This window comes from Bos javanicus, chromosome 18, assembly GCF_032452875.1.
Source record: "Bos javanicus breed banteng chromosome 18, ARS-OSU_banteng_1.0, whole genome shotgun sequence".
In the NCBI taxonomy this organism is placed as follows: domain Eukaryota; kingdom Metazoa; phylum Chordata; class Mammalia; order Artiodactyla; family Bovidae; genus Bos; species Bos javanicus.
In genome coordinates this window covers 51,661,694-51,674,834 of record NC_083885.1, presented here as the reverse complement: position 1 = coordinate 51,674,834, position 13,141 = coordinate 51,661,694, and the positions used below count along the sequence as shown (strand labels likewise).

The 13,141-nt window shown below is 47.0% G+C and overlaps 2 protein-coding genes across 2 annotated transcripts; both read right to left on the bottom strand.

Moving 5' to 3' along the window:
* Positions 1-405: 405 nt before the first annotated feature.
* LOC133230695 (seminal plasma protein PDC-109) lies at positions 406-4,923 on the bottom strand. The gene is made up of 5 exons (XM_061388503.1): positions 4,839-4,923; positions 3,216-3,275; positions 1,902-2,033; positions 1,110-1,258; positions 406-599 (listed from the first exon to the last, which is right to left on the bottom strand). Exons 1-4 carry the CDS (start codon positions 4,912-4,914, stop codon positions 1,122-1,124), a joined length of 405 nt encoding a protein of 134 aa, XP_061244487.1. The 5' UTR covers positions 4,915-4,923; the 3' UTR covers positions 406-599; positions 1,110-1,121.
* A 4,852-nt stretch (positions 4,924-9,775) lies between these two features.
* LOC133229439 (seminal plasma protein A3-like) lies at positions 9,776-12,642 on the bottom strand (the record flags this gene model as incomplete). The annotated part of the gene is made up of 4 exons (XM_061385811.1): positions 12,467-12,642; positions 11,082-11,156; positions 10,346-10,477; positions 9,776-9,843 (listed from the first exon to the last, which is right to left on the bottom strand). Coding segments are annotated over exons 1-4 (351 nt in total), but the record flags the coding sequence as incomplete, so codon positions are not given.
* Positions 12,643-13,141: the final 499 nt, after the last annotated feature.

Below are 13,141 nucleotides of genomic sequence, written 5' to 3'. Positions count from 1 at the left end.
AAATTACTGCCCCACCATGGAAGGTAGGCAGTTTAATTTTAAGGAAAGAAAGGATGAACTGGAAAGAAAAGACATGATCCAGACTGCTTATCCTATGGAGTCAGAGAACAGGTTCAGGAAGGAATAACAACATTTCAGCTAAGTTGGGAAAAGACAAATCTTTTATGACAAGGAGCAGTCCTCCATACCTTTTGGGACCCTCCTCCCCCCACCTCAGATCTTACCACCAGGTCTTCATCTGTCAATCAAGCCCCCAGGAAGTACAATTGTGATGTGTATTGATTTTCCACTGGGACCCCAAGGAACGGAAAGGAAAACAAGAAGATCCTGCCTGGTTAACCTGAGCACGTTGAGACCCTCCCAATCAGGTTTCTTTGTGGACGAAAAAAAAAGAAAGACCACCCCTGCTGAGAAAGTGGTTTATTGATTGGATCCACGCATAGGGGGAACATGGTGGAGATGTAGGGAAAGGATTTCACCTCTGGCTTTCAGAGCATCATCTTCATGCTTGAGAGTTCTTGATTTTCTTCACTGAGGTTTCAAAGGCTGGATTGCATCCATGGCCAAGGGTGGATGCACTGGACAGTGACTGAACATAGCTTTGGGGTCAAGGTTAACGAGTCAGTTTTGTTTCTCAGTCAGTCCCACGGAGGGCAAAGGTCTATGTCTCCTTTGCTCTCTGCTCTTTCTATCTCGATTCCTGCTGTCTCATGCCTGCTCCAAGATTATGTTGTCCTGTCTCTGCCCCTCTCTCACCTTCTCTTCCACCTCGTCTTGGCACTGATCCTCCCCAGATCCTCCTCCTTCCATTTGTCATCCTGCAAACTCTCTTTCTCCTTCCCTGTGGGACTCTCCTCTCCATTGTTTGCAGTTTGCCTTTGTCTCTCCCTCTGTTTCCATCGTTTGTCCCCTTTCTCCTCTTCATCCTCTCTGCAAGCTTCTCCTCGTGAAACTCTGCTCCTCACTCTTCCTCCTGCGTTTTTCTCCCTCATCCCCTCCCTCCACCTGCCTCCTCTCTCCTCAATGGGCATCTGACTCCACCTCTTTATCCAGCTCTGTCTCTTCCCTGCTCACCCCTGTCTCTTCCCACCCTCCCCAGATACTCTTACCTCTTTTTATGGCTAGCAATACTTCCAAGCTCTGTCCTTGTCGTAGTTTGGAGAGAGTGAGCACCAAGACATCCACATACTCCCAGTTTTTGTGCAAGTCTCATATTTCTTGCCTCCATAGATAAAGGGGAAGACACATTTAGCATAGTCTGAAAAACAGAAGGAATGGGTGAAACATTAATTGCGGGAGGGTTATTTTTAATCATATCAAGAGAAAAGGGGGCTTCCCTGGTGGTGCATGGTAGAGAATGCCTTGCAACGCAAAGGACATGGGTTCAAACCCTGGTCTGAAAGATCCAGCAGGCAGAGGAGCTGTTAAGCCCAGGCACCTCAACTACTGAGCTGACACCCTGCAACTACTGAAGCTTGTACTCCTAGAAACCTGTGCTCCCCAACAAGAGAAGCCACTGCAATGAGAACCCCACACACCAATGGAGAGTAGACCCCACTCACCGCAACTAGAGAGGAACTGGGCATAGCAACAAAGACCCAGAGCCACCAAAAAAAAAAAAAAAGGAGAGAGAGAGAGAAAGGGACATGAATGGAACACAGGGGGCTGGATCAGGAGACGCCTGAGACTACCCTGTCAGTTCAGTTCAGTTCAGTCACTCAGTCGTGTCTGACTCTTTGCGACCCCTTGGACTGCCGCATGCCAGGCTTCCCTGTTCATCACCAACTCCCAGAGCTTGCTCATACTCGTGTCCAAGGCTTCCCTGTAGGAGGCAATTTGGACTTTCCCCCTTCATCTGGGAAGCCAGGTGCTTCTCACCCGAGGACAGGCTGCACACTTACCTCTCTGAGCACAGTATTTCCATCTTCCTACATAGTCTGCATCGAGGGAACACCACGGGAATAAGGAACCATGCACTGTGCAGTCAAAATGCTTTCTGTTTCTATAGACGAATGGGAAAACGCATTCTTCGTCTGAAAGAAGAAAGGCATTGTTCCCTTCTTTCGCACTTAGGGCTTCATGACGTCTGTGGTAACTCTGGCAAAATCTCCATCCAAGCCTGCCCATCAGCCCCAAACCTGCTGTGTACAGAGCCCCTCCTAAGCATTGGGGATGCCAAGGTCAATGTGGCGTGGTCCCTCCCTCAGGGACTGGGAAGGCTTCTCTAACTTTGGACAGTTTCTACTTTATTTATTTATTTTTTGACAGTGAAGAAAATTTTATCTAGAAATATAAGCCTGTCTATGTGCTGTTCTGTGCTTAGTTGCTCAGTCGTGTCTGTCTACAGATACAGAGAAAGTGGTATAAACAGTGACTGCTAAGTTGCTTCAGTTGTGTCCGACTCTTTGAGACCCTATGGACTGTAACCAGCCAGGCTCCTCTGTCCATGGGATTTCCCAAGCAAGAATACTGGAGTGGGTCACTGTTTCCTTCTCCAGGGGATCTTCACCCAAGGATCGAACCTGTGTCTCTTAAGTCTCCTGCCCTGGAAGGCAGGTTCTTTGGAGAAGGCAATGGCACCCCACTCCAGTACTCTTGCCTGGAAAATCCCATGGATGGAGGAGCCTGGTAGGCTGCAGTCCATGGGGTCGCTAAGAGTCGGACACAACTGAGCAACTTCACTTTGACTTTTCACTTTCATGCACTGGAGAAGGAAATGGCAACCCACTCCAGTGTTCTTGCCTGGAGAATCCCAGGGACGGGGAGCCTGGTGGGCTGCCATCTATGGGGCCGCACAGAGTGGGACACGACTGAAGCGACTTAGCAGCAGCAGCAGCAGCAGCAGCGCCACCTGGGAAGCTGTAAAGAGTGACTAGCCGACATGTTAAAAAGATATAATTTGGGAGGTTTTGTGTACTGAGATGAATTTGGGGGAGTTTCTACTTTAGCACTTGACACCAGCTCTGAAGCCTGGGCCCTATGTTCAGAGTCCAATCCCACCATTTACAAGATGTTCACCCCCGATGCTGGTTTGGATGCCCCTGGGAGTCTGTGTGCGACTGAGGGTAGCGTTAGCTCCTGCTTGTGGTGTATCTTTGGAGAATCCCCGTCACGGTTCCCCTGCCACACACGTTAGCTTGTTGCACTGGACTGTCCTTTTGTTGTCATTCTCTCCCCTTGTTGATTGTCTTGGGTATCTGCCCCAGGAGCACTACCTTCAGGTAATTCAGCAGGCCTGTCTTGGGTAAGTTCAGTAGAAACACCTTCGTCCTGATCTGGAAGAAAAGCAGGAGAAAAGGAGACTGCTGGAGGAGGAGCAGGAACAAAGCAGGGTCAGGGTTTGGTGGGACAAATTGAGAGAGTAGCGTGGACATATATACACCACCGTGTGTAAAATAGATAGCCAGTGGGGAGCTGCTATACAACGCGGGGAGCCCCTCCCAGCACTCTGCTGTCAACCGAAAGGGATAGGATGGTGGGTGGGGTGGGAGGGAGGCTCAAGAGGGAGGGAACATATATATATGCATATATATTCGCATATGTAAGTGTGTGTGCCTGCTGAGTCACATCCAACCCTTTGCAATCCCGTGGACTGTAGCCCGCCAGACTCCTAAACCCGTGGGATTCTCCAGGCAAGAATACTGGAGTGAGTTGCCATCTCCTCTTCCAGGGGATCTTCCCAACCCAGGGATCGAACCAGTGTCTCCTGGACCTCCTGCATAGGCAATCGGATTCCTTTACCACTAACCCCAATGGATGCCTATGTGCATATATAAATATATATGTATATATGCGCACACACACATATATATGGGCTTCCCTCCTGGCTAAGATGGTAAAGAATCTGCCTGCAATGCGGGAGACCTGGGATCAATTCCTGGGTTGGGAAGATCCCCTGGAGGAGGGCCAGGTAACCCACTCCAGTATTCTTGCCTGGAGAATCCCCATGGACAGAGGAGCCTGGTGGGCTACTGTCCATGGGGTCACAAAGAGCTGGACATGACTGAGCAACCAAACACACACACACACACATCTATCTATCTATCTATATATGCACCTATGGCTGACTGGAGACGTTGTATGACAGAAACCAACAAAGCACTGTAAAGCAATTATCCTTCAATTAAAAATAAAAAACCAAAACCATGATAACTGAAAAATAACAACAACCAAAAAAGAACGAAGCAGGGCCACAACCGGAATATCATCTGTAGTGGGACCTGCCCTGCATCTCTAACTTTTATCTTCTTGTATATTTTGAAGTGCTTGTTCACCCTGAACAGATAAACTTGCTGACTAGAAGGCTAAGAGAACAGGTGAGGGAGAGACTGACCCGTTCTCACTGCTTGCCTATGGACCCACATGGATTCAGCTACGAAGCACAGACACTGCTGTAGCAGACAATGCACAGGACCAGCCTGGAGACCACACTGTCCTTGTTTCCCATGACATTACAGAAAAAGTCTGAATGGACTTTTTGGCCAACCCAGTATTTCAAATAGTTAGCTCTACAAAGATAGAAATACTCATTTGGACAAGATAACCAACCCTGGTGTAGGTTGCCCATACCTGGGACAGTGCAATGGAGATTTAGGAATGAGGCAGCTCCCAAAAAGGCCTTTGGCTTTACTGCGAAACTCACCTGGGTTTCAGTGTCACGGAGTTGGTGGAAAATTAATAAAATGTGAAACTCTTCATAGCGTCTTGCCCTTGGAATATACTCAAGAAATGCGAGACATATTTGTAACCACTATTATTATTATCATAACTTTTACACATCAATCCACGTCTGGGGCAGGCTCTCTCTCACCAATTCTAGCCCATCTCCCTTCTCTCACCTCCATTCACAGGGTCCAGTTGTAGAAACACAGACACGCCAGCCCAAATCAGAAAGAGCCCCAACTGCAGTGCCATGGTAGCTTGCTCTCCTGAGACTGACCAGCATCCATCTGCTCCTTTTGTAATCGGTGACCTCAACATCCTTCAACCTGATAAGAATCAAGCTCACCTGGATGATGCTTGATCATTCCCCAGCCTGAGAGCATGAAGTTCAAGTTTATCTCTCAGATGGAAACTACAGGACATTGGCTGGCAGTTTAATGTCTCCAAGCCTCAGTGGTTTGAAAGGCATTTAAAAGGAGACCTAGGTCCAGTGGTTATGAATTCAACGAGGCAGCAGTGAGCGATAGCAGGAAGCGAGGTCCTAATTCCCTGCCCAGGACTTGAACCTGGGGAACCTGGATGAGAACCAGGAATCCTAGCCATCTGCCAGCAAAGGCTAGACTCTAGAAGCAATTTTTCCCTGGATCTTTGTTCCCAGTGAAAAATGCATTTGTCACGGAGGCAAAAACTTTGAATGCAATACAAAGTTTATTGTTAGAGACACAGCACAACAAGTGGGAGAGCGCACGGAAAAACAGTTTAGTTAAGATAGAAGCAAGGCAGAGACACACAACCAGAGAGAAAGGGTGTGGGTGTCTGCTTTAGTGAAGAGGAGCAGCAAAGAGATAAGTCATTTATATAAGTGAATTCTTCAGGGTTTGTGTTTATCTTTAGCCAATTATCTGGTTTCCTTTTCTACACCTAACCTACCCTGGGGCCCTCCCCTGGGTGCTCATGCACCCCCTCAGCCAGGATGGATCTCAAGTGAAGGCTTCTGGGAGGAGCAAGACTCATTATGGCCTCCTGTTATCTCCTGACTTTTGACCCACAAGGAGCCTTTCTGTGCACATGGAGTGGCTCACTTGTTCCCAAAAGTGGAGGGTTGGGAGTGTGGAGATCCCTTAATCCTTTACTCAAATGGGGTTTTTCCTGTCTTTGTCCTTGCCTTGATTATTACCTTGACAATTGCCATGAATCTTAAGGTGTTTACAAGAGACAAAGGCTGGCTATTAACCTTGTTTCTATTGTTACTTCTATTCCTGAGGGCAAAAGGCGGTTGATGGGAAGTGCCTTAACTGGAGCTCATCTGTCTCCTGTCTCAGAAAATGCTATCAGTTCTAAGTATCCAGCCTGAAGCCCACTTCTTCATATCCCATGAAATGCAAACAGGAGGCTAGTTGTAAATATCTAACCTGGAACTCATTGATCTCCTGCCTGAGTTAAGGCTCCATGCTTCCGCTGCAGGGGACATGGGTTCAATCCCTGCTCAGGAAGTTAAGATCCTGCCAGCCACACGGAATGGCCAAAAAAAGAGACAAACACGCTACTGACTTCCCAGTTGTAGAGACGACTGATAGTACATGGTGTGAACTGTTTTAGAGTCAGGTAAAATATTTGTTCAGTTCAGTTCAGTTCAGTCACTCAGTCGTGCCCGACTCTTTGTGACCCCATGAATCGAAGCACGCCAGGCCTCCCCGTCCATCACCAACTCCTGGAGTTCACGCAGACTCACGTCCATCGAGTCAGTGATGCCATCCAGCCATATCATCCTCTGTTGTCCCCTTCTCCTCCTGCCCCCAGTCCCTCCCAGCATCAGGGTCTTTTCCAATGAGTCAACTCTTCGCATGAGGTTAGGTATGCCTAATCAACCAGTTAAAGCAAGCAGAGTGCCGTGTGACTCTGTAAATGATACTTTTGGATATTTTTTGAGGGAAACTAAGAAACATAATGACTTGATTGGTTGCTCCTAATGTCACCGTACTAAATGGTGAAAGAAGAAGGTGAGCTCAGGAATTCAAACTTTCAGCCCAAGTGCTGCCTAAATGACTTGAGAGTTTCTTGACGCCTTTCTCCTAGAGCTGCATGGCTGAAATCTGGAAATCAAACATAGAACCTCATCGCTCAGTCGTGTCCAACTCTTTGCGACCCTACTCCTTGGAAGAAAAGCTATGACCAACCTAGATAGCATATTCAAAAGCAGAGACATTACTTTGCCAACAAAGGTCCGTCTAGTCAAGGCTATGGTTTTTCCAGTGGTCATGTATGGATGTGAGAGTTGGACTGTGAAGCAAGCTGAGTGCCGAAGAATTGATGCTTTTCAACTGTGGTGTTGGAGAAGACTCTTGAGAGTCCCTTGGACTGCAAGGACATCCAACCAGTCCATTCTGAAGGAGATCAACCCTGGGTGTTCTTTGGAAGGACTGATGCTAAAGCTGAAACTCCAGTCCTTTGGCCACCTGATTCGAAGAGTTGACTCACTGGAAAAGACTCTGATGCTGGGAGGGATTGGGGGCAGGAGGAGAAGGGGACGACAGAGGATGAGATGGCTGGATGGCATCACTGACTCGATGGACGTGTAGATTCCCAGTATTAGGAGGAGGATGGAGGTAGGCAGGCTGCCCAAGAAGTGGACCATTGACTCTACCCCTTACCATTCGGTAGTACTGGTAGGATCAAGAGAAACAGCCATGCTCTTCCGATCATCCTCTATCCAGCCCACCTTAAATATTAAAAAAGAACCCAATACATAACACCCAACACTGCACAGATGAGGTTGACAGCAGTGTATGAGCCACATGTATTCACAGTCTGGGGGGGAGGACATTGCACATCACATGGGGCCACCCAGGGTTTGCACTTCGGTGCAGAGTGAATAAGCAGGGGCTGCAGGCTTACTATTACTACAAAGCAGGCTTTGTAGTAACAAGAGGTGGAGGTGTCCCCTGCTTCTCTGGGTTTGAAGGAAAAATCCAGTTATGAAAATTCATGAAGTTGATGCAGGGGGGTAATATGCATATAGATGAATCCCTGGGAGATGTCTAGGACTTTCTGATTAGTATCAAGAACATTCAATCTGTAAAAGGGAAGAACTCATTGTCCACCTCTCCTGCTGACTAATCAATAGTCCAGACTATGGGTACCCAGTGTGAGCACCCAAGGAACTTTCTTATATTCTTGTTTTGTATTTCTTTTTAAGCATATGTATTTTTTCTTTTTGTTTATTTATTTGGCTGCTTCAGGTCTTTTAGTTGTGGTGCACAGGCTTAGCTGCCCATCAACATGTGGGATCTTATCTCCTTGACCAGGAATTGAATCCAAGTACCCTGACGCTGAAGCTGAAGCTCCAATACTTTGGCCACCTGATGGGAAGAGCCAACTTATTGGAAAAGACGCTGGTGCTGGATAAGATTAAGGGCAGGAAGAGAAGAGGGAGACAGAGGATGAGATAGTTGGATGGTGTCACTGACTCAATGGACATGAGTTTGAGCAAACTCGGGAGACAGTGAAGGACAGGGAAGCCTGGCATGCTGCAGTGAGGCTCCAAGTTTCTGGCCTTAAATCACAGAGGACAAATATTCTATCAACACAGCCTTCCTGCACAGTGATTAAAAGTCTGTGTACCTCTTCCCTGGATGGTGACCGGAAGTCCATCACTAGGTCTCCTGATTCCTTAGATAGGCACTGGGTGCTTTTGAATAGGATAAAATTTTGTGACTAGGCCCTTTCAGACCCTTCATTGTTTCTGACACTTGTGAATTTAACCATCTTTCAGCCAGACCCAGTTAGTGATGGAAATAATATTCGTTTAAAATTCCTGTATGTTTTAAAAAGGAAAGTGGCCCTTTTGATCAATACCAAAGGTATGTCAGGTTCTGCACTTAGGAGTGAGGCCACCCACGATGAACACAGTCCATCCTGACCCTCCTCCAAATTCCAGTCCCCCGTGTAAGATGGGCAGTTGAATTGTGAGGAGAGAAAAGATGAACTGGGAAGACATGATGGGGACTCCTTATACAGGGGTATCAGAGAATAGCTCCAGGAAGGAATAACATTTCAGCTAAGTCTGGAAAATCTTTATGACAAGGACCAGCCCTCTATACCCTATATGGGATCCTTCTCCCACCCGACCTCAAATCTTACCAATGGGTCTTCACCTGTCAATCAAGCCCCCAGGGGGGACAATTGTGATATATACTGATGTTCCACTGGGACCCTGAAGAAGGGAAAGGAAGATGAGAAGATCCTGTCTGGTTAACCTGAGCACACTGAGACCCTCCCATCTGATACACAGGTTTCTTTGTGGGACAAAGACCACACCTGCAGAGAAAGTGTTTATTGATTGGAACCACGCATAGGGGGAACATGGTGGCGATTCAGGGAACGTATTTCACTTCTGTCATCAGAGCATCACCTTCATGCTTGAGAGTTCTTAATTTTCTTCACTGATGTTTCAAAGTCTGGGTTGCACCCATGGCTGTGGGTGGATGCGCTGGACAGTAACAGCATGGTCCCAGGGTCAGTGGTAATGAGTCTAGTTTTGTTTCTCAGCCAGTCCCACAGAAGGCAAAGGTCTGTTTCTCCTTTGCTCTCTGCTCATCCCATCTCAGCTCCTACTGTCTCATGCCTGCTCCAAAGACTCTGTTGTCCTGTCTCCGCCCCTCTCTCACCTTCTCTTCCACCTCGTCTTGGCACTGATCCTCTCCAGATCCTCCTCCTTCCATTTGTCATCCTGCAAACTCTCTTTCTCCTTCCCTCTGGGACTCTCCTCTCTCCATTGTTTGCAGTTTTCTTTTGTCTCTCCCTCTGTTTCCATCTTTTGTCCCTGTTCTCCTCTTCATCCTCTCTTCGTGTTTCTCCTCGTGAAACTCTGTTCCTCCTTCTTCCTTCTGCATCTTTCTTCCTCATCCCCTCTCTACACCTGCCTCCTCCCTCCTCACTGGACATCTGACTCCACCTCTTTATACAGCTCTGTCTCTTCCCTGCTCACCCCTGTCTCTTCCCATCCTCCCTGGGCATTCTTACCTTATTATTATTATTATTGCTAGCAATACTTCCAAGCTCTATCCTCATCGAAGTTTGGAGAGAGTGAGCACCAAGACCTTTTAGTAACACTCCCAGTTTTTGTGCAAGTCTGATAAGACTTGTTTCCATAGATAAAGGGAAAGACACATTTAGCATAGTCTGAAAAACAGAAGGAATGGGTGAAAACATTAATTGTGGGAGGGTCATTTTTAGTCTCATCAAGAGAAAGGGAGGTTTCCCTGGTGGTCAATGGTTAAGGATGCCTTGCAATGCAAGGAACATCAGCTCGATCCTTGGTCTGAAAGATCCCATAGGCAGAGGAGCAATCAAGCCTGGGCATCTCAACTACTGAGCCAACCGGATGCACCTAATGAAGCCAGCACCCCTTTAGCCTGTGCTCCTCAACAGGAGAAGCCATTGCACCGAGAAGCCCACACACCAACGTAGAGTAGACCCCACTCGCTGCAACTAGAGAAAGCCCTTGCACAGTAATGAAGACCCAGAGCAGCCAACGAGAGAGAAAGAGAGGAAGGGACGTGAATGGAACACCTGGGGCTGGGTCAGAAGGTGTCTGAACTTTCCATCTAGGAGACAGTTTTGACCGTCCCCCTTCACCTGGGAAGCCGTGGGCTCCTCCTATGAGGACAGTCTGCACGCTTACCTGTCTTAGTACAGTATTTCCATCTCCCTGTGTAGTCTGCACTGAGAGAACACCAAAGGAATATGGAATCACGGGATGTGCAGTTGAAAAACTTTATGCCCTTATAGGTGAACGGGAAAACACATTTCATATCTGAAAGAAGAAAAACAGTGTTCGGTTCTTTGTCTCTTAGGGTTTCGTGATCTCGTGGTAATTCTGGTAAAGTCTCTGTTTCAGCCTCCCAGATACAGAGCTCCCTGCTAAGCATCAGAGATGTCAAGGTCAGTATGATGTGGTCCCTCCTTCAGGGATTAGGAAGGGTTCTCTAACTTTGGGCAGTGTTTGCTTTATTAACTTTTTTTGACAGTGAAAAAATTTTATTTAAAAAGATATGCCCATTTATAGATACAAAGAACTAGATGTAAAGAATGACCAGCTGGCATGTTAAAAATATATAAATTGTGAGGACAGGTGTACAGGTGTGAGTTCGGGCAGTTTCTACTGCAGAACTTTAGTGACGCCAGCTCTGAAGCCCAGACCCTGGGTTCAGATTCCCGCCACATTATCTACAGATGCCTCAATCCTCATGCTGTCTGGGGATGCCCCCTTGGGGGACGTGCACAGAGGCCCCCTCCCGTGACTGAGAGGGTGCCTGTAAAGTACCCCTGGAGAATCCCCATCACAGTTACCCTGCCGCACATGTGAATTTGTTGCACTGGACTGTGGTTTGTTGTCGTTCCCTTCCGCTGTTGATTACCTTTGGCTTCTGCACCAGAAGCAATGTCTTCCATTTCTTTAGGAAGAATGAAGTAGTCCTCAGACAGCTGCTGATCTGGAAGAAAAGCAGGAGCAGAGGAGATGGACGGAGGAGGAGCAGGAACAAAGCAGGGTTAGGCTTAGGTGGGACGAATTGAGAGGATAACTTCGATACATACACACCACCCTGTGTAAAATAGATAGCTAGTGGGAAGCTGCTGTTATAACACAGGGAGCCCAGTGGAGCACTCTGTGTTATCAACATAGAGGGGTAGGATGAGGGGTGGGGTGGGAAGGAGATTCAAACAGGAGGAGATGTATATATCCCATATGTATATATAATATATACATATTTATATATACATATATATATATACATATTTATGGATGATTCACATTGTGGTATGGCAGAAGCCAACACAACATGGGAAAGCAATTATCCTCCAATTAAAAATAAAAAACAAAAACAAGATAACAGAAAAAGAGCAACAACCAAAATAGAACAAAGCAGGCCACAACCAGAATACCTTCTGTGGTAGGACCTGCCCTGCATCTCTAACTTTTATTTTGTTTTATGTTTTGAAGTCCTTGTTTACTCTGAACAGATATACTCAGTGACTAGAGGGCTAACAGAACAGGTGAGGAAGACGCTGACCTGCTCTTATTGCTTAGCTACGGACATACATGAAATCAACCACAAGGTCAGACTCAGCTGTGTCATGCTGTTCATAGGCTATGCCCTGAGCCCACACTGTCCCTCTTATTTCATACGACGTTAAGGGAAAACACAGACCGAACTCAATATTTCAAACAGTGAACTCTTCAAACATCAAAAACTCTTCATTTGAACAACGTAACCAACTCTGGTCTAGGTTGCCCATGTCTGGGACAGTGCCATGGAGATTCAGGGGTGAGACAGCTCTCAGAAAGGCTTTTGGCTCTGCTGGCAAACTCACCTGGGTTTCATAGAGTTGCTGGAAAATCAAATAAAATGTGAAGCCCTTCGTAGCATCTGACCCTTCCGGCATATTTAAGAAACGGTAGATGTATTTGCCATCACCATGGCCACCTGATGTGAACAGCCAACTCTTTGGAAAAGGCCCTGATGCTGAGAAGGATTGAAGGCAAAAGGAGAGGAGGACAGCAGAGGATATGATGGTTGGATAGCATCACTGATTCAGCAGACATCAACTTGGGCAAACTCTAGGAGACATTGAGGGACAGGGAAGCCTGGCGAGCTGCAATCCATGGGGTTGCAGAGTGGGAAACCACTTAGTGACTGAACAACAAAAAGATTATTATTATTATTATTATGACTTTTGCACATCAATCCACATCTGGGGCAGGGTCTTTCGCACCACTTCTAGTCTGTCTCCCCTCTCTCACCTCCAATGACAGGGTCCAGTTGTAGAAACATAGACGCGCCAACCCAAATCACAAAGATTCCCAAACACAGTGCCATGGTAGCTTGCTCTCCTGTGGCTGACCAACATTGATCTGCTTCTTATATAACCGGTGACCCCAATATCTCTTCAACCTGATAAGAATCAACTTCACCTGGATGGGGCTTGATCATTCCCCAGCCTGAGAGCATGCTGTTCAAGTTTATTTCTCAGATGGAAAGTACAGGACATTGGCTGGCAGTCTAATGTCTCCAAGCCTCAGTGGTTTGAATATACATTTAAAAGGAGACTAAGGTCCAGTCCTTATGATCTCAAGGAGGCAGCAGAGGGTGCCAGCAGGAAGCGAGATCTTAATTCCCTGCCCAGGAATTGAAGTAGCCTGGATGAGAACCTGGAATCCTAGCCATCAGACAGCAAAGTCTAGACTCTAGCAGCAATTTTTCCCTGGGTTTTTGCCCCCAGTGAAAAATCCGTTTAACAGAGGCAAAAACTATAAATGTGGGTGCAAAGTTTATTGTTAGAGACACAGCACAACAAGTGGGAAAGCACATAGTGAGAAAGTTTGTTTGATTAAGACAGAAGCAAGGCAGAGATGCACACCCAGAGAGAAAGCGTGTGGGTGTCCCCCTTAGCGAGGAGGACTGCGGTAAAGAGGTGG